Genomic DNA, 25,920 nt, shown 5'->3' with positions numbered 1-25,920 from the left:
TCCCCTTTTCCAATTTACATTCTCCCACTTCTATTACTTATGAGTTTTTGGACGATGGCATTTCCCCATTGTAGTTGCATCACTTGGCTTCTACTACCCCCCTCCCACCGTGACCCAGCCCGCTGCCCAGTCCCCTCCCACCGTGACCCAGCAGCCCGCTGCCCAGTCCCCTCCCACCGTGTCCCAGCCCGCTGCCCCTCTACCCTCCGCTGGCAGTCCCCTCCCACCGTCACCCCAGCCTTCCCCTTATACCAATCTGTCCCGAATGGTGACCCGGAGTCAGCATGGTATGTTTAAGCCAAAACGCACGTTTAACTTGAATTAATACCATGGTTACGAAATCCCCTCTCCCTCGTAACCCTGTGACCGCCCTTCGCGACCCGAATTGGAAAATGGCTATGGATGATGAATTTGATGCTCTTATTAAAAATAAGACGTGGGAGTTGGTGCCCCGTCCACCTAATGTGAATGTTATTCGTTCTATGTGGATTTTCACTCATAAAGAAAAATCTAATGGTGACTTTGAGAGGCATAAAGCCCGTCTTGTAGGTGATGGCAAGACTCAACAGGTTGGCATTGATTGTGGTGAGACCTTCAGTCCAGTGGTCAAGCCGGCTACGATCCGTACCGTTCTCAGTCTTTCCCTATCAAAGAAGTGGCCTATTCATCAGCTAGATGTCAAGAATGCTTTCTTACACGGTGAGCTCAAGGAAACAGTGTATATGCATCAACCTCTGGGTTTCAGAGATCCTACTTATCCGGATTATGTATGTTTACTCCGTAAGTCCTTATATGGGCTTAAGCAGGCCCCGAGAGCATGGTACAAGCGTTTTGCAGATTATGTCTCTTCTCTTGGTTTTTCAAACAGCAGATCTGACAATTCTTTGTTCATCTACAAAAAGGGGTCCGATATGGCATACATGCTACTTTATGTTGATGATATTATTCTTACTGCTTCCTCAGATTCTCTCCAATGCTCCATTATGGCTCTCCTTGCCTGGGAATTTGCTATGAAGGATCTGGGTCCTTTGAATTATTTCCTTGGCATTCATGTCACTCGACATAAGGATGACATGTTTCTTTCGCCACGCAAGTATGCCGAAGAAATCATTGATCGAGCTGGGATGTCTTCTTGTAAGGCTACTTCTACTCTGGTTGATACTAAACCGAAGGTGAGCGGCACATCGGGTGATCCTTATGATGACCCGACTCACTATCGCAGTCTCGCAGGTGCCCTTCAGTATCTTACTTTCACGAGGCCGGATATCTCTTATGCTGTTCAACAGGTATGCTTTTACATGCATGCACCGCGACAGGTTCATATGCATGCACTTAAGCGTATCATCCGTTACATTCAGGGTACACTTGACTATGGTTTGCATCTTTATCCGTCCTCAGTTGCGGACCTTCTTTCCTACACTGATGCGGATTGGAGGGGCTGCCCTGACATACGTCGGTCAATGTCTGGTTACTGTGTCTTTCTTGGGGATAACTTGATATCGTGGTCTTCGAAACGCCAACCTACCCTCTCTCATTCGAGTGCTGAGGCGGAGTAAGAGGGGTTGCTAATGTTGTCTCCGAGTCCTGCTGGCTTCACAATCTTCTGTTGGAATTACATTGTCCTATTCATAAGGCTACTATGGTATATTGTTACAATGTGAGTGTCATTTATCTTTCGGGAAATCCGGTGCAACATCAGCGCACCAAACACATCGAAATGGACATTCACTTTGTTTGTGAGAACGTTGCGCGCGGACAGGTTCGTGTCCTTCATGTTCCTTCCCGCTATCAGATTGCCGATATTTTCACCAAGGGACTACCACAGGTCTTATTTGAAGATTTTCGGGACAGTCTCAGCGTTCGTAAACCTCTCGTTTCGACTGCGGGGGTGTGATAGATTATGTGAATATTAATTAAAATATTTTGTAGTCTACTATTTTAGGTTAGCATATTTTGTATATTGTGTAATCTCCTATTTTAGGTTAGAATATTATTCTCCTATTTTGTATATAAACCAATTCAAGTAATGAAAGGATTCAAGGAAAATATTTCTTACAGTTTCTTTAGAAATCTTTGCAGAAGATGAGTATTATAACACTCTAATTTCTGCCAGTGTAGTCCAACTATAGGGTTTGTATGTGACTCTCTTTTTTTTTTTTTTTTTTTTTTTGCTGTAAGTAAAGAGAGGTGATGCTTAATACAAGTAAACTTGCAGTAGAGGGAGGCATATTTGGTTCAGTAGGCTAATGAGTCGGTTTAGAGTAATGTTAGTGATTTGTTTGGACCAAATTGAGAGGGGGACCACCCAAACCAGCACGTGGACTGCATCGAATGAGAGACGTCCAGGGTGACAAAATATGAAGAGAGAAAACAATTGTAAAAAAGGGTTCACGCGATGGCACATATAGTGTAACTCGGTATTTTTGCAAGATGAGAGAAGCGAAACTGAGATGGTTCGGGCATGTTAATAAGAGGTGTGAGGATGCGCCAGTAAGGAAGGGCGAGAGGTTGACAGTAATAGGGGTTAGGAGAGGTGTAGGTCGGTTGAAAAAGAACTTTGTGGTGGGGGCGGGGGCGGGGGGGAGGGGGGGAGGACTGAGGACATGACATTAGATAGGAAGGTGTGGAGGTCGAAGATTAGAGTAGAAAGTTAGTCGCACCCTATGTGGGTGGGAGAGGGAGGGGGAGCTAGCCGCCCCTCCTCTTTCCCTTTTAGTAGTAGTATTCAATTATCGCGTAGTATCTTATGCTTTGATGTGTATTACTATCTGTTGTTGCACGTATTTTATATCTTGCTTGATGTCTCCTTTCTTATAATCCTGCATCGGTTACTTTTATTTTGAGCCGGGGTTTCTTTTGGAACAACCTAGCTATCTACCCCACAAAGGTAGAGGTAAGGTCTGCGTATATCCAACTCTCCCGAGACTCCACTTGTGGAATTACATTAGATATGTTGTTGTAGTATTATTTAATGGAATATAGCTATATATGTGAAAACTTTTAAAATTTCAATGAATAGTATAATTATAAATATATAAGGAATTCATAAATAATTATTTAAAAAATTAAACCAATCAAATTTAAATTCTAACCCACTTGTGTTCACACTTATAAGTGTTCAATTTCGTTCTGTCTCTTTAGCCTTTACCAAACATCGAATTACTTCATTGACCAACCAATGAATCACTACAAGAATATTGTTCGAATTTGATCATTTTATGTCATAGAATCTCACAGTATGATTCCCTATATCAATTCCAAATTAAACTCTAGTACTTTGACCTCCAAAATGTGGACGTCCCGTTTATTAATTTGACCTCAGCTTTGTTCCCCTTTTCTATATAATCTTCTATAATTATCAAAATCCATCGCCTTCAAAACATGCATGAAGAGCATAATAATGCTCAAGAACTGTCATTATAACTTCGTAAGATTATTGTCAAAAGCACATCCAAATAATCTCTAAGCAGTGCTAGAGCCTAGAATTGTATAATATCTACTGGTAAGGTTAGATCTACAATGTAATATGGGGTTTAAACACAGTAATTTTTGTCTCTAGACCTTGTATTTGTATCAAAAATTGCACTAAATATGTATAGATATGCTATGGCCTATGAACCCAATTATGTATATTAACTTGATGCCGCTGTAAAACTCATAAATTTTAAATAGTGGATCCGTCTATGTACCATATGATATAGTTTTGAGCCTCTTTAAAAGAATCTTTTAATTTTTAACATTTTTTCCGATTTTACTTATATATACTCGCAAGTGTAATTTCTTATAAAATTAGTGTGTTTCAATCTATTAATTATGGAGTTTTTCTAATCCAACTTTTTATGGGAAAATGTGTGTAATTATCATCATTTAGGTAACTTAATATTGTATGAAACGGTCGCATTATTTTGTGTATTGAAGTTAAAGTTTAAACTCTTTTCCTACTTGATTTGAGCACGTTCCATTTTTAACAATTTCTTGTAAAAACTTTGACATCAGTACGTGCACGCGCAAGGGTAATAATTATGTTATTTTTATACTAATCCACTGTGAGAAATTACTAGTATAAAATTAAAGTTGATGGTTAATAATTTTTTCTTGTCAAAAATCACTGTGAAGTATATCCAATAGTAAGAATGATACGTTCTTGGGTGAGTTCTTTCATAATTATGGTCCTAACTCTTAATGGTAAAACCATGATTATGCTGTCGTCAAAATATGTTTATTTAAATGCTTTGATGGATGATAAAGTGTGTAGGAGGGGTCAACATTATTATTACTAAGATATCTTAAAATAAAATATACTAACAATCTACCAAACCGCTTGCCACAGAAGGGAACAAAAAAGTAAACCATTCTTAGTGATGGAATCTTCTTTTATTAAAATAAAATATAATCTAATTCTTTCAAATAAACCTAAGCATAAATGAATAAATGAAAGAGCAAAAACACAAACAAATTAAATGTTCTTTTTGGTTTTAATAATATAATTTAAAGGGTACATATATGTGAACTTCTATAGAAATATGAAAGTTTATTATTTGTGGATTTGCATAGAAACTTTCATCACATACATGCTTTTAATTATTGTACTAAGGTCTATAAATTTTTTTTTTATTTGAGGATTTTCGTTGCGAAGATTAGTTTGGTGTTATACTTTGAGATAAAACTTGACAAAAACTTATAATGAAATTAGAGTATTAATACATCTGTACATCGACTCTCTGTGTGTTGATGATCGAAATTAGAATATTACTTTTTATTCATTTTTATAAGAAGTTTCCCTTCTTCGGATTTATTCGGTGAGCACAACATACTCTCGTTTAGATAGTTGATACGTTTCCGGCAACTTTGAGCCTTTTGCTTGCTTTGCATTAGCTGGTGAAATGCTTTACCGAATGCACTAATTAACAAGCATATGGTGTCGAGAAAGGAAAAAGAAATAAATTAAATAATTAAACCTAAACTTTTGTTTATTGACCAATTCATTGGTAGATAGATTAGTTGGTCTAGAAACTCAAAGGAACTTTTGTGATTTTCACGAGCATTATTTGCATGGCATTTGTTGCAATAGTTTCACGTGGTGAATGGAATTGAAATGACAGCGACACTAAGAATTCATTGAAGATGGACATAATTCCTAGTCACTTTAGTTTCCTATTATATTGGTTGGTCAACATAACTGCAGCCTCTCAGCTAGTTGAGCCCACAATAACTAAATGTCAGATGTATATTTACAATTTGAGTTTATGAAAATTAGAAAAGATAGCTTATTGAATTTTAGATAAATTATATATAAATATAAATTGTTTATTAATATAAATACATAACTAAAGTTATTGAATTTTGTCTAATTCATAGCTAAAAGAATTTTGTCTAATCCATAGCTAAAACTGCGGCCACGCCCTTGTGATCAAGAGGTTGGTAAACTTCTTGGTTTTAATGTTTTATTATTACACCCTTCTTTTTATTTTCCTAGAAAAAACAAAACAAAATAGGGTCCACTATTCTGTTATTAACCCAAAAAGATAAAGTCTTCCGTTTCCATTTATATGATGTAATTTAACTGTGCATGAAGTCAAAGAAAGAAATAAGAACTTTGAGTTATGATATTTAAAATGCCATAATATTATGTGGCTATAAAGGGTGTTTAAAATATAATAATTTGGAGGGTATATTTTAACTTGAGGTGTGAATAAACTAACCTTAAGGACATTTTGCCAACACAATAAATTAGATAATCAGGTGTATTATCCAAGATTCAAACAAGTTCTTACAATTATAATTAAACTGGGAGCAGAAACGATAGAACTTTAAAGAGAGAATAACATAACTTTAAAAAGAGATGTCATTTGAAATTTATGGTCTTATATTAGACATTGAAATTTCATGACCTTAGACACGTCATTACATTAATGTGGCTATAAAAGGTTGTCACGAATTAAGATAAAAATGAAGTTCAAATTAAATTATTCTCAATTTATTAGAATGTCATTCTTTTTCTAACGGACTAAATAATAAAATAATTTATAATTTCTCTAGTGGATGGAGTATATAAATTTAGAAAACAATCCAATATTCTTTTGTTTTTGCATTAAATTTCTGTCTGAATTTAGTGAATAATAGTTTTATTCATAGTGTTTTACCCATCAATATGAATAATTTTTTTTTTAATTTAATCAAAGTGCTAATTCCTATAGATCCATCCTTTTCTTTTTCTCTTCCAGAAGTTTTTGAATGTCAGAAATAAGTTCCATAGAAGAAGTCTTTGATTCATGGTCAAAAAGTTTCTTTATAAATTAAATATGTATGAAAGGCAAGTGGGGGAATTAAGTATGACACATTTTTGGGTTCTATAAAGGCAAGTGGGAGAATAAAGTATGACATATTTTTGGGTTCTATAATTCTATAAATGAGTGGAAGATGAATTGTGCATCATTATTGGAAGTTTGAATATTTCTTGTTTTGACTTGGATAGGGAGAAGAAAAAATTTGTCTAAGCTAGGGAATGTTAACATCAGCCAACCTAATTTTCAACAAATATTCTGGTCTTGGATTTGAATTCTTATTAACATGTTTAATCTTTTTTCTTAATTGCATGTAATGATCCGTTTGGTTGTTATAGTGTTCTTGACCTTTTTACCTCTGTTGATCCTTCCCCGAGCCTTATGAGTACGATTTGGAACCTCAAGGATGGGTGGTACGGTTCCCGAGATGATCGGGAAAGGTTTATGATGACTTGTGTGAATTAAAGCTTTAAAGTGAAAAATGTTTGGCCAACAGTTGACTTTTGGGTAAACGGACCTTTCGGGAATCCGTTGATTCCGAGAGGTCTAGATGGTTAATTGTGACTTGGTAGGATGTTCGGTTCAGTTCTCAAGGCACTTGGGAGCCTTTTGGGTTATTGGTTGGAAAGTTGGTCTTTGGCCATTGGGTGTTGACCCGGTCAAATAGAGTTCCGTTGAGAATTCTGAGACAACGAGTGAGTCCGTAGCTTGTTTTTATGTGTGAATGCATGTTTGGTTTGTATCTGTGAAGTCTCGAGTGATTGTCGGATTTCGGGATTGGACTTGTGAAAAACCAATTTTTTTTGGTGTCTGGGGTCCGTTGTAGCAGCGGGGTCTTAGCTGCTATAGTGGCTGATCGATGTTTGGGATTGGGCGCTGCAGCGGGCGGATATTCGCTATAGTGGATGTGCTGCAACGAGTGTGGTCTCGCTAGCGCGGGCTCACTGTAGCGGACTCGTGACCGCTGCAGCAGGATTACAGGATTTCCAAAATCATTAAAAGGTAGGATAATACCCTTAAACCCCTATCATTTCATTCATCACTTTCTAAGCATATTTGGGGAGAATTGAGGAGATCTTGGCTGAATCTTCATTGTGGTAAGTCTCCTAACCCAGTATTCAATAATTTAATCTTCCTAAGCTTGAATCCATTCTAGAAATCCATTAGAATCAAATAGAGAAAATGGGTTTTGATGATAACTTCTTGAAATGAGTTTTAATCTTTCTAAATGGAAATTGTTAGTAGATTTGATGAATCTATTCATAGAATTTGATGATTTCATAGCTAATAGGCTTGAATCTTCTATTTTTGTTGGTTAATTTGAAGGTTGAAAAACTAGAATTCATACCCAAATTGGGGGTTTTCACTTGAATCTCAAAATTAGCCCGTTCTTGAGTTATTTTAGCAATTGTTTAGTAGGATTGAACTCCTAGAACATGGAATTGCATATTTCACATTTGAAATGACCGTTTTACCCTTGTGGGCCTATTTCCCCTTTCTCCATAGTTGAATTTGACCCAAATGATAAGTATAGCCATATATGTGTTGTTCTTCATGATTTCTAATATGGCATTCGAATATGATTAGACTTTGAGTATATGGAGGCGCAACAAAGGGCAAGGAAAAAGTTTGACTGTTCGTGGCACCAGCTTGGCTACCTGGTAGGTTACGATTTACCTTATGGTTAGACTTCGGTTAGCGAGTCATATGTAGAGTTAGTGATTGTTAGAGAAAGCATGTTACGTCTTCGAATATGAAGTTGGGATGGATTACTTAGGTTGGTATTGTTGTTTGATTGTGGCTTGTTGCCTTGTTGTGATCTATTGGCTTGTAGCCCTGTTGGTGATACTAGACTTGATATTGATAGATCCTCATGATATGTGTTCATGTATGGCACCGTTGATATTGATAGATTCTTGTAATAGGTGTCCATGTGTGGAACGATTATGCATTGATATAGTCTTGTTGACATTGATATCATGCATGCATTCATACTTATATATTGGGATCTGCTTGCACGCTGCTACACATATATTGGACTGGGTTGCACCTTCCGCAACAAATATTGGATTGGTCAGTGCGCCACAGCAGTTACATAGACTTCGCGTGTTACACCTCGAAAATTTTCGCGTCATATGCATTGTGAGTAAACTAACATAAGCTTGGAGAGGTCATGGAACCCTTATAAGGTTAATGAATTCTCTTAACAAGTGTTAAGCAAGCTTCTAAAGGTTTCGGGATCAAGCAAATCGAAGAAAATAAGTTTGTCGAAAATTTGGAAAAAAAAGTTAACAGAATTTTGGGTCAACTTTGGAGGGGTATATCTCCTAGTATATTAGGAGTTCTAAGGTGTTTCAAAATCCTAAAATGAAGCTCATCGAGTCTAGTTTCCAACACAATAAACCGCTCGTCGATACGATATCGGAGTAGAGAATTATGGACGTTACAAGTTAGGCGAGCAGAGCAGTAATGCGCGCTACAGTAACCGACGTGCTACAGTAGCCGCGTTGCTACAGTGCACGAACCGACCTTATCCATCTATAAAAGGGTCAAAACCCTATTTTTTCACCAAATATCAGATCTAAAGGCTCAGCAACATATCGGATCATTTTGGTCATAAAAAATTGAGGGATTTGAGTGACTTTAGCTAATCAAGGCCCGGATAGTGCATAATTGTGACTATAGCATCGTTTTGCGGTGGAATTTGGCATGGATTCAAGGTGAACATCGGAGATATTGCTGTTTTAATAAGACTAAGGTATGAATCTTTCCTTATTACTGTTGCCTTAGGTTTATTTACGAAGGTAGAGCGATTAAATGAGCGTATAGTTAATTTATCGGTTAAGAAATCGGATAAACATCATATGAGATGTCTTATGGAGTATGTTGATGTTAGTGATGATGTTTTTGATGTTGCTATTGTTGTTGTTGTTGTTATTTGTTGGTAATTGCGATTTCGGGATAGGGATATAAACAGGGGAGATACTGCCGAAATTTCGGCAGATTCTAGAAAGAGTTAGTTTGAGGACTTAAGATAGGCCTATGAAGATGAGTCTAACAATAGTATAAATTTTCTTGAATATAGATTTGCGAGCCTGGGAGGCCAAGTGTTGAGTATTTAAAGTTAAGGCGTCCAAAAAGGTATGTTAAGGCTTTCCCTTTCTTTCTTTTTGGCATGATCCTATGATATGAGCGAACAACGAGTAAACGAGCTTCCATATTACTCTACTCTTAGAAGCACTAGGAGTACTTCAGTCTTTGATGTTCCTGTACCCCTATTAGGATTGTCCCTTTTGTTCATGGGTCCTGAGTTTGTATCATGATTATGTTAGTTCACATTTATGCATTGCATTCATTTACATACATGCATATTGACCCGTGACCAAAAGGCGTTATATACGCGTATATTATATGTATTTGGGGTATGGGGAAAGGGCAAGGCGTTATATATGCATTACCACCTGATCAGTTGGTGCACAGTGATGATGATTATGATGCCCAAAGGGGCCTATATGATATATGGATCAGGCCGTACGTTCCTCAGCACTATTATATGATATATGGATCGGGTCGTATATTCCTCGGCAATATTATATGGGATATGGATCGGGCCGTACGTTCCTCGGCACTATGACCTATGCATATCATACGCCCTCAGAGGCATTTTTAGTAAGCAGAGATATATAGATATGTTCAGATAATCAGACTTATAGATGTATTCAGTATGTCAGTTTAGCTTATGATTTTCAGATTTTCTTCGTGACTCCTATATGTATGTTACTCTTCTTCCTTACATACTCAATATATTATTCGTACTGACTCCCCTATTGTTCGGGGGGCTGCATTCATGCCCGCAGGTTTAGATAGCTAGGAAGACAGTTCGCATCCTTAGGCTGCTTCTTCAGCTGGATAGCGGAGCACTCCTCTTTTGCCGGAGTTGCCGTCTAGACTGGATATATATTATGATGTATATGGGTAGGGCAGGGGCCCTATCCCGTCCATAGCATGTCCAGTATGTTAGTAGAGGCTCATAGACGCTTATATTTAGTCAGACAGTGTGGCCCGCTCAGCACATGTTTAGTTACATAGTTTTATCGGGTGGCCTAGTCAGCTTGTACCCCGGTTCAGTTTAGTGATGTATGTATATATATCTTTTGAGGGTTGTGACCCTCCAGTTTATGATATCTATCAGTCAGCAGATCATGTTGTGAGCGCCCTCAGGTGGCCCAGAATGAGCATGAGCAGGTATGTTATGTATGTTTTGTAGCATCTAGGAGGTCAGCTTCTGGGTGTCCGTCATAGCCCTCCGGTTGGGCTGTGACATCGCGAGTCCCCCATGGGTCATGACTAAAAGGCGTGGAGGTATTCCACCTGGAGCGTGTATATATCATTGCATTGCATTCTCATTTACATATTCGTACTGTTGGATTTGGACTTGGTACTTGTATTTATGGTGATATTCGGACTTGGTGATCTATATTTGTGGAGACATTCGGACTGGGTATTCTATACTTATGGTGACATTTGGACTTGATAATTAGCGATTGTGATTCCATTCTTGGACATTGTTGATTGTACTTGTTGTGAGCTTGTCTATCTTTCTGTCTCTTACTCTTATATATATATATATATATATATATATGTTAGCTAACTGTTGTCGGCCTATGATGCCTACTTAGTATGTGTTGTTGTACTGATTCTACCTTACTGCATTATTTTATGAGTGCAGAGTACGAGGCTGGATCAACTTCTTCCCCTCGAGACTGACTCCCGAGGCATTGCTGACGAGCATCTAAGGTGAGCACATTATCAGATTCGTAGCCCGGATGACTCCTCCTATCTTACTTGTCTTATTCGCTACTTCTGAGATAGTATTTCATTTTGAGGCTATGTATTCAGACTTTTAGTTATGTAGTGGCTCTTGTACGGTATAGATCAGATTTTGGGATTGATGTAATATTTCTGCACTTATTTACTTATCTATTTCAGACTTGTTAGATATTTATGTTGGTTGGGTTATTTTATTATTGTTTGAAATTTGATTAACGGACGGATTCGCCTACCAGGTGGGAAAAAGGGTAGATGCCCGCACTTTCCCCGATTTGGGACATGACAATGCACGTAATATTTAAATTGATTCTTCATTTGTTTACATTACTCGATCATTAAATAGTGTTTTCATATAATCATGGCAGAGGTAAAGTTAAAATGTTAGATGCTTAATCGTATTCTTAACAAAAAATACACCCTCCATCCTAATTTATGTGGCATACTTCCTTCTTTGATATGTTTCAAAAGAATGTCATATTTTCTTATTTGGTAACAATTTAACTATCAATAAGGTTTGTTTGGGACAGAAGGATCCCCTCCACACTTCACTAGGGTTCTCGGGTTCGAGTCTTGGGTATAGAAGAAAAATCTGTTAGGTAGCCCTTCCCCTTAAATGGATCTTATGCGGCGCGAATGCTGATTAATTGGAGCTCAAATGCGGCTACAATTTACCGGATTGAAAACAAAAATGTCAATAATTTAACATTTTAAACTTCTTATTTTATCCTTAATGGGATTATTATAGCCACACAAATATTTACGACTTATTTTTTACCACAACTTGTAAGACAATTAATTCCCGAATTCATAGCAGAGATTAAGACACAACTATAAACATAATCTTGAGATAGGATAAAGAAAGTGTATCGTTCATCTTTATTGTTTGTACAGCGTTAGCAATCGGTGGTTAAGCCTAAGACCAACTTTCACGATCCACTAGCTATCACGACTGATGGGGCATCAACCATTATACCACGTATTCAAGAACAGAATAAGCTAGGGTTTTCCAATAGAGGTGGGCTGGCCTTTATTTATAGAGAGTGCCTACCCATCACAGGCAAATAGTTATTGGACCTAGCTTATCCACACACATAACAATTTAATATTAAAGTCTTTTCTTAATCAACCACTTGGGCCACGTCACTATCCTTTCAGGTTTAACCAATTAACACAAGTCCAAATTCCAACATTCTTCCACTTGGGCGCCAGTGTTAATTGATGACATAAAAATTAATTTTTCAAAAAAATTGAGGTTTTGAAATAAATATTAAGACTCTATAGTGGCCACAATACTCACATAGCCAAGGATAGAATGACCCATACAACAACCCATCTAGTCTCAATGAAAAACATTAACAACGAACCATAGCAGGCATCATACGGTTTGAAGGTATGAATCTATCTATGATCACATATGCTAGAATTTCCATCAACATGAATTAAACGTGTGTGCTAAGCATATCATCTTTCTAATTAAGGTGAAAAAAGCCACACCTCTTAGAATGACGTAATTCTCCAAGTGACATAAAAACCACATCACCTCAGGAGCCTCCATGTGACACCAAAATCATATCACCTCCACGGTCAGACCTCACTATCTAACCACATAGAATTTAAAGGAACATCTACGAGACTAGTTTCAAAGAAGACAAAAGCCAAAGGATTACCTGATTTCTTTTTAAGAGGACAGTCAGCTTTCTTATAACCTACTTGTTTGCAATCCCAGCACTAGATTTCTTTCTGAATCACAGCTTGATGGCCAATAAGATTATGATACTGACCTTGGTTACCACCAGGCTTATGATCACATGGATGATGAGATTGTTCATGTTTCTTTTTATCAAATTTGGGTCCACCTTTTCTTTCATAAGACGAATAACCAGCTAATCTAGATGAACTAGCAAGGTTCATTACGCCCTCACCTTTCTATTTTCTAACCCTTCTTTCCTCAACTACACAGACACTTTACTTATCCTTTTGTGCATTATAAGTTGTTTTAAGCTGGTCAAACTACTTAGTAAGAGACCTTAAGGATTGGTGAACAAGAAAATCATCGGTAATGGTGATACCTAAACTATTCAACGTGGTAGCAATGTTAATCAATTTCATGATGTAATCACAGACACTGCCTACAAAGTCATACCTTATGGTGAAAAGGGGATCAATCAGACTACCTATCTCAGCTTTATCATATTCATGAAATTTTCGTCTAATGGCACTCAAGAAGTTCTTTTGTTTCCATTATCCTTGATTGCACCTTTTATGTAATCAGAAAAGGATATCTTCAAGATAATAAAGGTCAATTTGTTAGCTTTTATCCATTTCTCATACTTAGCATTTTCTTTGAGCTGGTAGTAGTAAGTTCAATAAGTTTTGGTTCAGTCAATGCAAAGTCTAGACCCATTAGGCCCAACATTATTTCAACATCCTGTTTCCACTTCTTGTAGTTGTCACTAGTCGGAGTTTCGATTAAATACAATTGAGCAGTCATGTTGTTAACAGATGTAGGCAAACAACACATAAGATTAAAATAAAATCATGGCATTAGTGTATAAATATAAAGAATCAAAGACATTTATTGCACCTCTCCTTTGGGTAGAATATGCAACTGTCTCTTCTTTAATAACCAAGGAGTCAAAGACATTGATTGTATCCTCACCTTTGGGCAAGAGACACAAAATCTCCTCCTGAATTAATCCAAGAGTCTAATACATGCATTATGTCCTTCCTTTGGGATAGGGACATAAAACTGTTACACCCCGTACTTTCGTATGTTAAGTTTCTTCATGAGTTGGTTGTTATAGATTCGGAGAGCGGATTTATCTTCGAGGTCATATGAGATTAAACGTGTTCATCTTGAGTATATGAGGGTTTAAGTTCATGTTTTTCAAGTGTTGTAGGGATTACAGGATTAAGTGAATCTAAGAAATTAAGTTTGTCGAAACTTTGAGAAAATTTGGCGATTCTGGACAGGATTTTTGGTCCATATTGAGGGAAGTGTATCTCCTATAATATGAGGAGTTATGGGGTTCATTACATATCCAAATTGAAGTTCATTGAGTCTAGTTTTCAAAGTAACAAACTGTTCGTCGATATGGCATCGGAGTAGGAAGTTATGGGAGTTTTAAGACAGATTGCTCGGGTAGGCCATGGAGCTCGCTCAGCAAGCTCCAAAGTGAGGTGTTGCTCGCCTTGGGATAAGCTCAGAAATCCAAGCAACCTAGTTGAGTCGGTGGAAATGTTCCAAGTATTATATATTTGACCCACTTCGTTTTTCCCTTATTTTTCATCACCAACAGACCCTAAATACTCCGAAAAACCCTCTCCTTCATATCCAAGATTTCTCAAGGTAAATCCAAGGCCTAAAGTGAGAATTAAATGCTAAAGACTTCGGATTGTGCATTGGATACTAGTTCTTCTCCATGTAGAGGTTTGGAGAGTACTTAAGGGTGAGTAACTTCTGAGTTGAAGTGTTCTTGAGTGGTTAAGGTAGCTACCATCTCATCTGCATATTTATAGCATTGTTTAGCCTTTAAACAACTTGATTGAAAGAAGAAAGTGTGAAAGGAAGTTCAAATATGAATTAGAGACCATGTTAAATTTATGGACTGTTTGATCATGTTGTTGTTGTGTTATTGAGACAATTTCCTTGTAATTAGATAGTAGTTGAGATTGTTGTCATCTTGTTATGGTTTGTTAAAAAGGTATGTAGAGGAGAAGTGTATAAATGTCATATCTGAAGTGTATATTGGGTTATTTGAGGTGTATCTTGTAATACTTGTTGAAGTGGGTATAAGGGGCTTATATGAGCTGCTTCTTGTTGTTGTTGTTAGTTTCTACATATGTTGTTGTGACTAAGGAATAAGGGGAAACGCTTCCTATTTCGTTTTAGAATCGAACTATCGTTTGATATACATGTTATACTACCGTCATCTAAGTTGTATATGTATTACTTTGTTGTAGGATTGGCGCTCTAGTTGTGATAAGCTTGTTGTTGGGTTGCTTGACGACTTGAGGTATGTTAAGGCTAACTTTTCTTATTTTGGCATGATCCTTATGAACGAAATGTAAACGTAACGCTACTCCATAATGATTCTATTCTTAGAAGCTAGGGATGTTCCATGTTCTAGGATATTGTATTCAGTAAGTCTTTCTTCAGATTCAGTATGATTCATAGAGTCATTTATTGATGAAAATTATATCTCATAATGATGTTCGGAGATATAACGACCTTATATCGCTCTGACAGATTCAGGATGTACTCTTATCATATTCATACATTTGCATTTTGTATATATATGTGTGTGTGTGTGTGTGTGTGTGTGTGTGTGTGTGTGTGTGTGTGTGTGTATGCGTGTGTGTGTGTGTAGACCTATGACGCCTCAGGCATTATATACGCGTTTATTAGGTATTATATATATGGGGTATGAGGAGGGTGACAACGTTATATACGCACTACCACATGATGACGATGATGCCCACAGAGGCCGATATGATACGATGGGATGCCCACGAGGCTTAATAGGCGTTATATACACATATATATGTAAGACCTAGCATTTTATACGCATACATGCATGCACAGAATATTTATGCATATCATTGGCCTCAGGGGCAGTTTAGACATACAGGTTGCATTCATTTCACCCTATGTACTTTTATGGCTCTTTCATGTTACTTTCATGCCTTACATAATCAGTACTTTGTCCGTACTGACGTCCCTTTTCTAGGGGCGCTATGTTTCATGCCCATAGGTTCAAGTAGACAGGCTAACGATCCGACCTTATAAGTTGTTGTTCAGCTGATATTGGAGCCAGTGTTTAGGATGGCGAAAGGCGAGGCGTGGCGACAAGGGCTCGCCTCACGCCTCATGGCGTGGCGTGGCTAACACCTTTTGGAAGCGAGGTGAGAATTAACACAAAATATTAAAATATTAAATATGCATATATAAATACCCAAAAACTCAAATACTCAACAAAATACTAGTAAATATTTCAATTGAAAAACTAAAAGTAGATATAAGATAGTTGATAATAAAGTCTAAAAGTCTCCAACTAAGCAACTAGATAGTTAATAAATCATAAGGTCCCTGAGTGTACTGTTAGCATTGACCAAATTATAATGAAGAAACATCTATTCTTCTTCAAGATCTCCAAATTCTTCAACCACAAGAGTGTTAGCATTATATTGGTTGTCATCTTTTTCTTCCTCAGAGTCTTTATCAATTAGGGATCAACTTGAAGTTGAAGAAGCCACCCCTTTATTCTTGTTCATTTGACAACTCGCCCTAAGACCATAGATACTCTACTCACATCCACTTGCCGAAGCAACAATACCCCAAGTGAGACCGCCATCTTCTAACTCTTCCTCTGCAAGGTTTTCGGGTGCTCCAGTTACCCATTCATTTACATCCTCAATATTATCCAACCTAATTGGATCAATGGTATCGCGAGCTTTATAACGACGCTTCAATGTTCTATTGCACTTAATGTACACTAGATCATTGAGACATTTTAGCTCAAGTCTATTCCTCTTCTTGGAGTGAATCTGTGTATAAGTTGTAGAGAATAATTAAAGAATACTAATAAAATAAGGATAATGTAATATAAAATAGAATAAATCTTGTTCTCACATGTTCATAGACTCTTTAATTTCTTTCACATCCAGATGCACTACAGGTTAAGCATAGTACTTTAACAGCAAACTTTTGCAAGACTGGAACATGGTTACCATATTGCAACCACCATTCGACTATAGAAAAAATATTTCAAAAGGCATTAAGTATAATCTATAAGAAATCAAATAAGTTATAAAGACAATAAAACAACTAATTTACCTGGTGACAAACGGTCTCTACCTGTAATGGAAGATTCCTTACCAAATGTCCCATCTACTTGTTTGTACTAACCAAGCTCAATTGACATTCTATCTCTCAATCTAGGATCAGGGACCAACTTATCTAGACTTGAAATGTAGTCATCCCACACTTCTCCATCTAAAGTTTCAACAACTGCATTCTTATAATATAACTCCGGGTTCAGAATATGTCCTGCTGCATGGGAAGGTCGATGAAGTTGATCCGACCATCTTTTATCAATGATCTTAAAAACTTTTTCATACTTCCTCTCATCACCCCCAAATGCCTTTGCAATAGATTCTTTGCAAAGATCCATAGCTTCATAAAGATAGCCCTTTGGTGGTTTTTTCTCCCCATCCACCAAACGAAGTACGATAATCAAAGGACTACTAACTTTAAGTGCCTTACAAAGATCATCCCAAAATGATGGAGAAATAAGATTCCTCGCAACCTTTTTTCCCGCAATTTCCTTTGCATGTTTGCTTTGTTTCCATTCATTTGAAGTGACTAGATTCTTAAGTTTTTCTTTTGCATGTAAAAACTATGCAAAGTCAAGAAAGCTGTTGCAAATTTGGTCTTGCCCGGTCTCACCAAATTTCTTTCATTTGTAAACTTCCTCATCAAGTTTAATAGCAATGGCCTTTGACTGATGTAAGCATAGATCTTAGTGGCCTTGCTAAAAACTATAAAAGAAATACCAAATAGTTATTAAGTATAGATTGTAAAAAAAGTGGATGGCTGGATGCTATATTAAACACAAGTACACAAGTCACAACTATATTAAATTAAAGTTACCTGAAGCATACGGGTTGATCTTGAAAATGTCACGAAATATCAAATTGATACAATGGGCAGTACATGGAGTCCAATAAATATGTGGGAATGAGCCCTGCATCATGTGACCTGCTTTTACATTCTCACTAGCATTATCGGTAACCACTTGTATAACATTATCCTTTCCAATTGACTCAATAGTCCTCTAAAATAAGTTATACATTTTAGTGGAATCTGTAGAAGAGTGGCTATCATCATATGATCCAAGAAACAAACCATCTTTTGGAGAGTTGACCAAAACATTGATGACCATTTTACTATTTCATGCTGACCACTTATCCATCATATTAGAACATCCAAACTTGCTCCATTTCACTTTATGCTCCTCAACAATGTCGTCCACCTTCTGCATCTTTTTTTTTTCCAGATAAGTAACTCTAACTTCGTGATAGGTTGGAGGCTTCATATTAGGGCCACATTCTCCTATATAGTTAATGACTTTTTTAAAACTTTTGGCATTGACATAAGTAAAAGGGAGCCCTGCATCGTAGACCCATCTTGCAAAAACACCTACAACACGGTCCCTTAAAAGCTTCTGGTTCTTTCTGTACTCGAATTGTCACCTGCCGCTTCCTTTGGCTTCTGTGGATAATAAAGATTCATAGGACTTTTCCTTTTTTGAGTTTTGGAGGGACGAGGCCTTATTTCACCAACTTCATCCAAATCATCGTCACTATCAACCATATGATCAGCCACACATGTATCGAAACGCATTTGAGTTTTTACCGCATTCTTTTGTTCCATATAGGCCCTTATTTCCGCCTTGACCGATTCCGGACATCTTTTATAAGCTTTAGAATTTGTTCCAATACCAAGTAAATGTTGTTTGTGCCGGATTATTCCACCCTTGCTACTTTTGTCACAAAAATTACATATAAATTCATGTTGAGTTGGACCTTTTCTACCAAAATTCCAACCTATGTCTTTGCTATCAGAATGGGATGTTGACATGATTGAAATCTAATTATAAAACAATAAAAGGAAAAAAGTCACACAAAAATAAAAAATAACTCTGCCGGAATTGGGTCACCACCTGGCTGCCAGAAAGTTAGAATCTGCTTGAAAAAGGCTATTCTGCTAGCGGAAAAAGCCAGGAACGCCGGAAAGAAAAAAGAAATAAAAGAAAGAAGAAGAAGAAGAAGAAGAAGAAGAAGAAGAAGAAGAAGAAGAAGAAGAAGAAGAAGAAGAAGAAGAAGAAGAAGAAGAAGAAACTTACCTGAAACTGCTACTGATGGAAGAAGAAGAAGAAACTTTAATGGTGGAATATTTCTGACCAAAGGAGACGCAGCAGCTGCTATGGAGAAAATATATAAATGAAACCCTAGGTAAATATTTCTATTCTATTTTAATATAGTCAGCAACTTTAAAAAAAAAATCAAAAGGCGTCGCCTCACCTAGCCATTCACCATGCTCGCCTTGCCTCGCCATTCTCGCCTTGTCTCGCCTTCTGAAAATCGCCACGCCTTGGCTGTCTATGGCGAGAAAGGCGAGTGCCTTTCACAACACTAATTGGAGCACTCCTCTTTATCCGGAATTGCTGCTGTGTTTTTGGTACGTCATATTTTTATGTACCTATGGGGATGGTAGAGCCCTGTCCCGACCTTGTTATGTCATATACTCCAGTAGAGGCTTGTAGACAGTCATGGTATAGTCAGACGTTGTTTGGCCCTCTTGGCTATTTTTGTTGTATAGTATTTCATGATGGCCTTGTCGGCTTGCAGAGTTTTTGTCCAGCATAGTTGTATAGTATGTCTTTTCGGACTCATTCCTTTTTCAGCATATTTCTCTTATGATCTTGTAGATTCCCGTCTGATGACCCTCGAGGTCCACTCTTGTTTATGATTATGATATGAAAGTATGTTTAACGGTGCTCGGCCGGTAGGGCCCAGGTGCCGGTCATGGTTGATATGGAAGTTTTCAATACAGACACAAAAAGAAATAGTACATGAGCAATTCATACACTGTAAATTAGTAGACTTTATTGGCCAGTTATCAACTCATCTAACAATCATATATGCAAAGAATGAAAGTACTGATAGAGAGGTATTATGGAAAAAACTCATTCAGTTGGGACCTGGCATCCAAGGGGCATGGCTATTATGTGGGGACTTCAACAATGTACTAACAACTGAGGACAGAATAGGCTGCCCTATATTGCCATCTGAGACACAAGCTTTCCAACAATGCTTTGATACCCTACAACTAACTGCACTAAGGTCTAAGGGATGTTACTTTATTTTCTGTAATAAACATGTGCCAGATAGTAAAGTATATTTTAAAATTGATTGGGCATTTGGTAACCTCACCTGGCTGTCAACTTATGGTCATGTTGAGGCAGTTTTCTTGAATCCAGGGGTGTCAAATCGTTCACCAATACTCTTACAAGTGTGCCCCCACCACAAACTTACCCCAAGCTTTTCAAGCTCTATAAAATAGTACTGAATCACCCTGATTTGGGGAGTATAGCAGGGGCATCATGGAGGAAGCAACAAACTGGTACAAAGATGTTCCAACTTTGGATGAAATTGAAAACAGTAAAACTGCACTTGAAGGATCTTAATGCCAATATGGCTACTTATATCCAGAAGCTGCAACAAGCAAGGCAGGGCTTAGAAATTGTAAAAGCAAAAATTGCAACTCAACCTCTACGTAGCAACTTGATTGAGCAGGAAAAAACTATACTGGAGGATATCAAGAAATGGATTGAGGTGGAGGAGCATGTATTAAGGCAAAAGTCCAGAGCATGTTGGATTACAAGTGGTGATACAAACACTCAATATTTCCATGCTCAACTCAAGATGAGAACCACCAGGAATGCAATCACTTTAGTGTACAATGATGCTGGACAGAAGATACTGGATCCCAGTCTTATGAAAGTTGAGTTTAGAACCTTTTTTCCCAATCTAATAGGGTCTTGTGGTGACCAATTTCCATGTCCAAATGTGGAAGTCATCAGGAGTGGCCCATGCTTAGAGTACACCCACAAATGCAAGTTGATCAACCCTGTCATTGACCAGGAGGTGATTACTGCTGTAAAAGGTACGCCCACTGATAAAGCACCTGGTATTGATGGTTTTCCTTTGGAATTTTTCACTAAATAATGGGATATGATTAGGAATGATATAATGAGTGTAGTTAAAGAATTTTTTAGTATTGGAAATATGTTGACAACATTTAGTTGTACAGCAGTAACCTTTACACCCAAAGTACCCTCCCCTACTCATGTAAAAGACTATAGACCCATAGCTTGTTGCACCAATTTATACAAGATCATAACTAAAGTCTTAACCAATAGAATCAAAGAGGTTATGGGATTATTAATCAGTCCTACACAATCTGCATTTATAGAAAGGAGAAGTATTTGTGGGCAAGATGTGTTATGAATGTGGATTTAAAAAAGGCTTATGACTCCATAAAGTGGAGTTTTTTTTGGAAAAAATGCTAGTTCATTTGGGGTTTCCTCAAAAATTTAACCAATGGATAATAGAGTGTGTATCATCTATTTTATACTCCTTAGTCCTAAACGGTGGTTTAACTGACACTTTTCAAGGCAAAAGAGGGATAAGAAAAGGGGACCCTATGTCCTCTTATCTTTTTGTAATAACCATGGAATACCTCCAAAGATAACTAGTCACTTTGCAGAAACAAAAGGAGTTCGAGTATCATCCAAGGTGAAAAAAATGAGGGTGGTTCACATCTGCTTTGCAGATGACTTGCTAATGTTTTGCAAGGCAGATGTGAAGTCTATTCAAATGTTACAAGGTGCCTTTCAGAGGTTTTCTGCAGCATCAAGGCTATAGCTAACAAGGACAAAACCTCTATCTATATGTCAAGGGTTACTCCCACCTTGAAACCAGAAATTCTGCAAGTCTTGGGTTATCAGGAAGGGGAAATACCTTTCAAGTACTTAGGGGTACCCTTATCCTCAAAAAAGCTCACAATTGCACAATGCATGCCTTTGGTGGAGAAGAACACTGAGAGAATAAGGTGTTGGACTGCAAAGCTCCTGTCCTATGCGGGTAGGACTCAGTTAATCAAATCAGTTATATTTGGTGTTCAGACATACTGGGCTCAGATTTTTATTCTCCTAGAAAGAATATTGAAAATGATTGAGAGTATATGCAGAACCTATTTGTGGATTGAATTTGTTGCTGCTTCAAGGAAGTCTTTGATTTCATATGCTAAAATGTGCATGCCAAAAGCTGCAGGAGGGCAAAATATACTGAATCTTGGAGTAATGGAATCATGCTGCTATACTGAAGCAACTATGGGCTATAAGTAGTAAAAATGATTGTCTATGGATTAAATGGATTGCTAAATATTATATGAAAGGGGAAACTGTAGATTCTTGTGTTATCCCCGTTAATGCTACATGGGTGATCAGGAAAATACTAGAAGCTAGGAAATACTTGGTACAGCTGCAATCAACCCAAGGCGCAGTCTCTGGGGACCTGGATGCAATGTTATTCATGGAAGGTTCTCCATCAAGAGGATGTATCCGCATCTTATGCCTCAATATCAAAAAAGTCAATTGGAATAGCTTAGCACTACAACAAAACATCCATCCAAGACATAAGTTCATAATTTGGCTGGCAGCATGGGGTAGGCTTGCAACTGTGGATAGACTGCTCAAAATAGGAATACATGTGCCAATGGAGTGTGTGTATTGTGATAGTGCAATTGAAACCTTGGAACACTTGTTCTTTGCTTGTCCTGTGACTAAGGCTATATGGAACAGGTTGTTGCAATGGTTGGGCTTCAGCAGATCAATTGGTACTAGGCAAGAAGAATTACAATGGATATGCAACTAGGCAAGAAAGAAATCAACAATCTATCACTAGTTGTGTGTTTGCAATGCTGGTGGCAGTACTATGGACAGAAAGGAACAATCTCAGGTTTCACACTGGACAATTCAACATCAACAAGTTGTGCAGGGAGATAGCCATTCATATACATATCAGAGGGAGCAAGCTGTAGAAGTGGAAGGCAACACTGGACTTTTTGAATCATATGTCATAACTGCTGCTAGTTTCCTTGTAAAACTGTGTTATTGCTATCTGGTCACACTTGTACTGAATCACTGTAATAGATAGGTGCAACTCAATTGATAGCATAGATGGTTTTATCTTGTAATCCAGCTAGATAGTTTACATAGCTGTGGAATTTGGTGAAGTAGGTGGTCAGCTCCTACTTGGTTTTGTAATTATCACTTGGTTCCAAAAAAAAAAAGGCTTCCGCCTTTGGGTGGAAATACGATATATCTTCTCACTAATTAATTTAGCATCACTAGTATCAAAAGGTAAACTCCCAACACTAGCATACACTTATCAAGAACAATTTAAACATGGTTCATTGAGAATAAAATAATGACTCAAACAAATAGACCGCTTTGGTGGAAACTATTCATTAATTATTACTCTCAATCAATGTATGATATTACTTCACATGTACAAAGTTTTAAGAATTTTCAATGACTCCAAATAAATAGACCACTTTGATGGAAACTACTTATTAATCATAAATTCTTGTTAAATAAAAGAGTTTAATCATATGGGCTTAGATTTACCTCATGTGTATGTTATATTATTTATTCATTATTAATTCCATACTTCAACTAAACTAACAAAACACTAGCAAAATACTTTAACCAAACCAATACTAGGATCAACATTGCTGTCTCACTTCGTCAGAAAATATTAAAGTGAAACTAAAGGAAATATAATAGGATAACCTGCCGACAACCAACAGAATGTCAAGTGCTTTGATACCATCTGTAACAGCCCAACCCACTAGTGATATTGTCCGCTTTGGGCCTAGGTTCGCACTGCTTTAAAATGCGTCACTAGGAGATAAGGCATGCTTACTTATATACTCAGCACCTCTCTTGCGTTTTGTCAATGTGGGACTTTCCTACTAAGTTGGGGCGTCACATACACCCCCTCTTATGGACTCAGCGTGCTCAATGAGGTTTGCCCCACTGCATGAGATTTTCCTAGACTCAGCACTGAGGTTTGTCCAGTTGAACTATGGCCACCATCGACAAAGCTGACGTGGCTCTGATACCAACTGTAAGATAATTCATTCGCATCCATAGCAGAGATTAAGACACCACTATAAACATAATCTTGAGATAGGATAAAGAAAGCGTATTGTTCATCTCCATTGTTTGTGCAGCGTTAGCAATCAGTGGTTAAGCCTAAGATCAACTTTCACTATCCACTAGCTATCACGACCGATGGGGCGTCAACCACTATACCACGTATTCAAGAATAGAATATGCTAGAGTTTTCCCAATATCTAGGGAAAGGGGAGCTGGCCTCTATATATACAGAGTGCCTACCCATTACAGGCCAATAGTTATTGGGCCTAGCTTATCCACACAGATAAGAATTTAATATTAAGGCTTTTTATCAATCCACCACTTGGACCACGTTACTATTCTTTCAGGCGATAACCAATTACCACAAGTCCAAATTCCAACACAATTTTCAAAAGTCCCTATTTATTTCTTAAATTTCATGCACGATCAAGTACTATTACATAAATTGGGACGGAGGAGTAAATAATTAGCAAAGACAATATATATATATATATATATATATATATATATATATATATATATATATATATATATATATATATATATATATATATATATAAGAATTACGTCTTTTAGTTTAGCAGACAGTGTATTTGCACTAAATTCGTGCTTGTTAAAGATATTAATAAACCTGCGTGTGCTCTTAAATTCTTAGATGAGATAATCATACAATTCAACAATACACTTTGTAGTTTGATTAAAATCCAACTAGGAGATTTATGAGGAAAAAAACTCTGTTAACAATGCTCTAATTATAATTAGAACCATATAGATTAAAGATACAAGTCAGCTATATTAGCCGACCAACCTTAATTTGAGATTTTTCTTAAAGGTTATAGCCTATAGCGTAACACTTAACACATCAAAGAACTAAATTCTTTTTCAATTCTACAGGCTATGCCCCTGCCAATTCCCCTTGTGTATGATTACATTCATAAATCTGTTCAGAACACTGTTGCTTTATCTAATTATGAAAAATTAATAATATAGGGAATGTGTAAGCTTTTATTGAAGGCTTATTAAGAAAGATGGAAGTGCATCAATAGCCACTTGGCGAACCATTATTTAAAGCATATCTGAAGATTATAAAGTATTTAATGTTTAGCCGTTTTAGCATCAACTTCAAACTTGAAGTTGAAAATTTGAGTCTGATTTTCAAACATCAAAACATACGGGTCTTAAATTGAAAATGCCAAAGTTATACACTAAAGCTATTTTTACACAACTTTCTTAAGTGGTGCCAAAGTATCGTTTTTAGTGGAAATACTCCAAAGATAATACAGGAGGGAACAAAATGAAAAGCCTCAAGTGAGAAATGAGATGCGCCTCAAAGTTTATCTAAGCTAAGACCAGAAAATATGAAGCCAACATGTCGGGGCTGGATTACATGATTCGGGGTTCAACTTTGTTATTGGACTCTAATAAGCAGGCCCAGGCCCAACCAAGTTAGCTAAGAAGTTTTTGCACAGATTGTACTTCAAACGCGCTGGTCTTTAATTTTTGTCTCTCGTATCTGAGGTCTTTAATTTTTTTCCCATTCTGCTCATTCAATGAAAATATTTGGACTTGCTTCGCTCGACATAAGTTCTGTAACATTTATCTTTAGAAACTAAATTTTTGCTTCGGCATAAGTTCTCTCGAAATTAAGTTATGCAGCTAAGTTGTGCATATTTTTAGAATTTGTTGTAGCGTTTTAGAAACTGGAGTTATATTTTTGGGGCATATGTTCTTTTCCTTTTTGAGTTGAATAACGTGCATGTTTTTAGAGAGTTTGATGTGTTTTTGGCCATTTTTATGTGGAATTTCAAAAGCTCTGTCATGTCTGACATAACTTGTGGGATATCATGGTACGAAAATATAAATTTATATTGAGCGTGAAACTTATTCCGCGCGAAAAGTACTGAAAGATAAAAATTAAAGATCACCCAAAAGTAGGAGCATTTGCTCATATAATCTCACTAAGAAGGGGGCTATTTTCATTGTTACTACTTCGGCTGTTATACGTTTGTCTAGAA

General features: G+C 37.1%; 2 protein-coding genes across 2 annotated transcripts; one reads left to right on the top strand and one right to left on the bottom strand.

Annotated features, from left to right (window-relative positions):
- The first annotated feature begins 348 nt into the window (after window positions 1-348).
- On the top strand, window positions 349-1,556 carry LOC132612753 (uncharacterized mitochondrial protein AtMg00810-like). The gene is made up of 2 exons (XM_060326847.1): window positions 349-767; window positions 1,068-1,556. Exons 1-2 carry the CDS (start codon window positions 393-395, stop codon window positions 1,554-1,556), a joined length of 864 nt encoding a protein of 287 aa, XP_060182830.1. The 5' UTR covers window positions 349-392.
- Window positions 1,557-16,247: 14,691 nt separating this feature from the next.
- LOC132612752 (uncharacterized) lies at window positions 16,248-19,233 on the bottom strand. The gene is made up of 9 exons (XM_060326846.1): window positions 19,200-19,233; window positions 19,022-19,096; window positions 17,767-17,874; window positions 17,563-17,654; window positions 17,023-17,512; window positions 16,951-16,971; window positions 16,807-16,865; window positions 16,427-16,661; window positions 16,248-16,330 (listed from the first exon to the last, which is right to left on the bottom strand). The coding sequence occupies exons 1-9, from the start codon at window positions 19,231-19,233 to the stop codon at window positions 16,248-16,250; spliced, it is 1,197 nt and encodes a 398-aa protein (XP_060182829.1).
- Between the last annotated feature and the right edge of the window lie 6,687 nt (window positions 19,234-25,920).

This window comes from Lycium barbarum, chromosome 10 (assembly GCF_019175385.1).
Source record: "Lycium barbarum isolate Lr01 chromosome 10, ASM1917538v2, whole genome shotgun sequence".
NCBI classification, from domain to species: Eukaryota; Viridiplantae; Streptophyta; class Magnoliopsida; order Solanales; family Solanaceae; genus Lycium; species Lycium barbarum.
The sequence above is the reverse complement of the archived record's forward strand: the minus strand, read 5'-3'. Positions and strand labels throughout refer to the sequence as shown.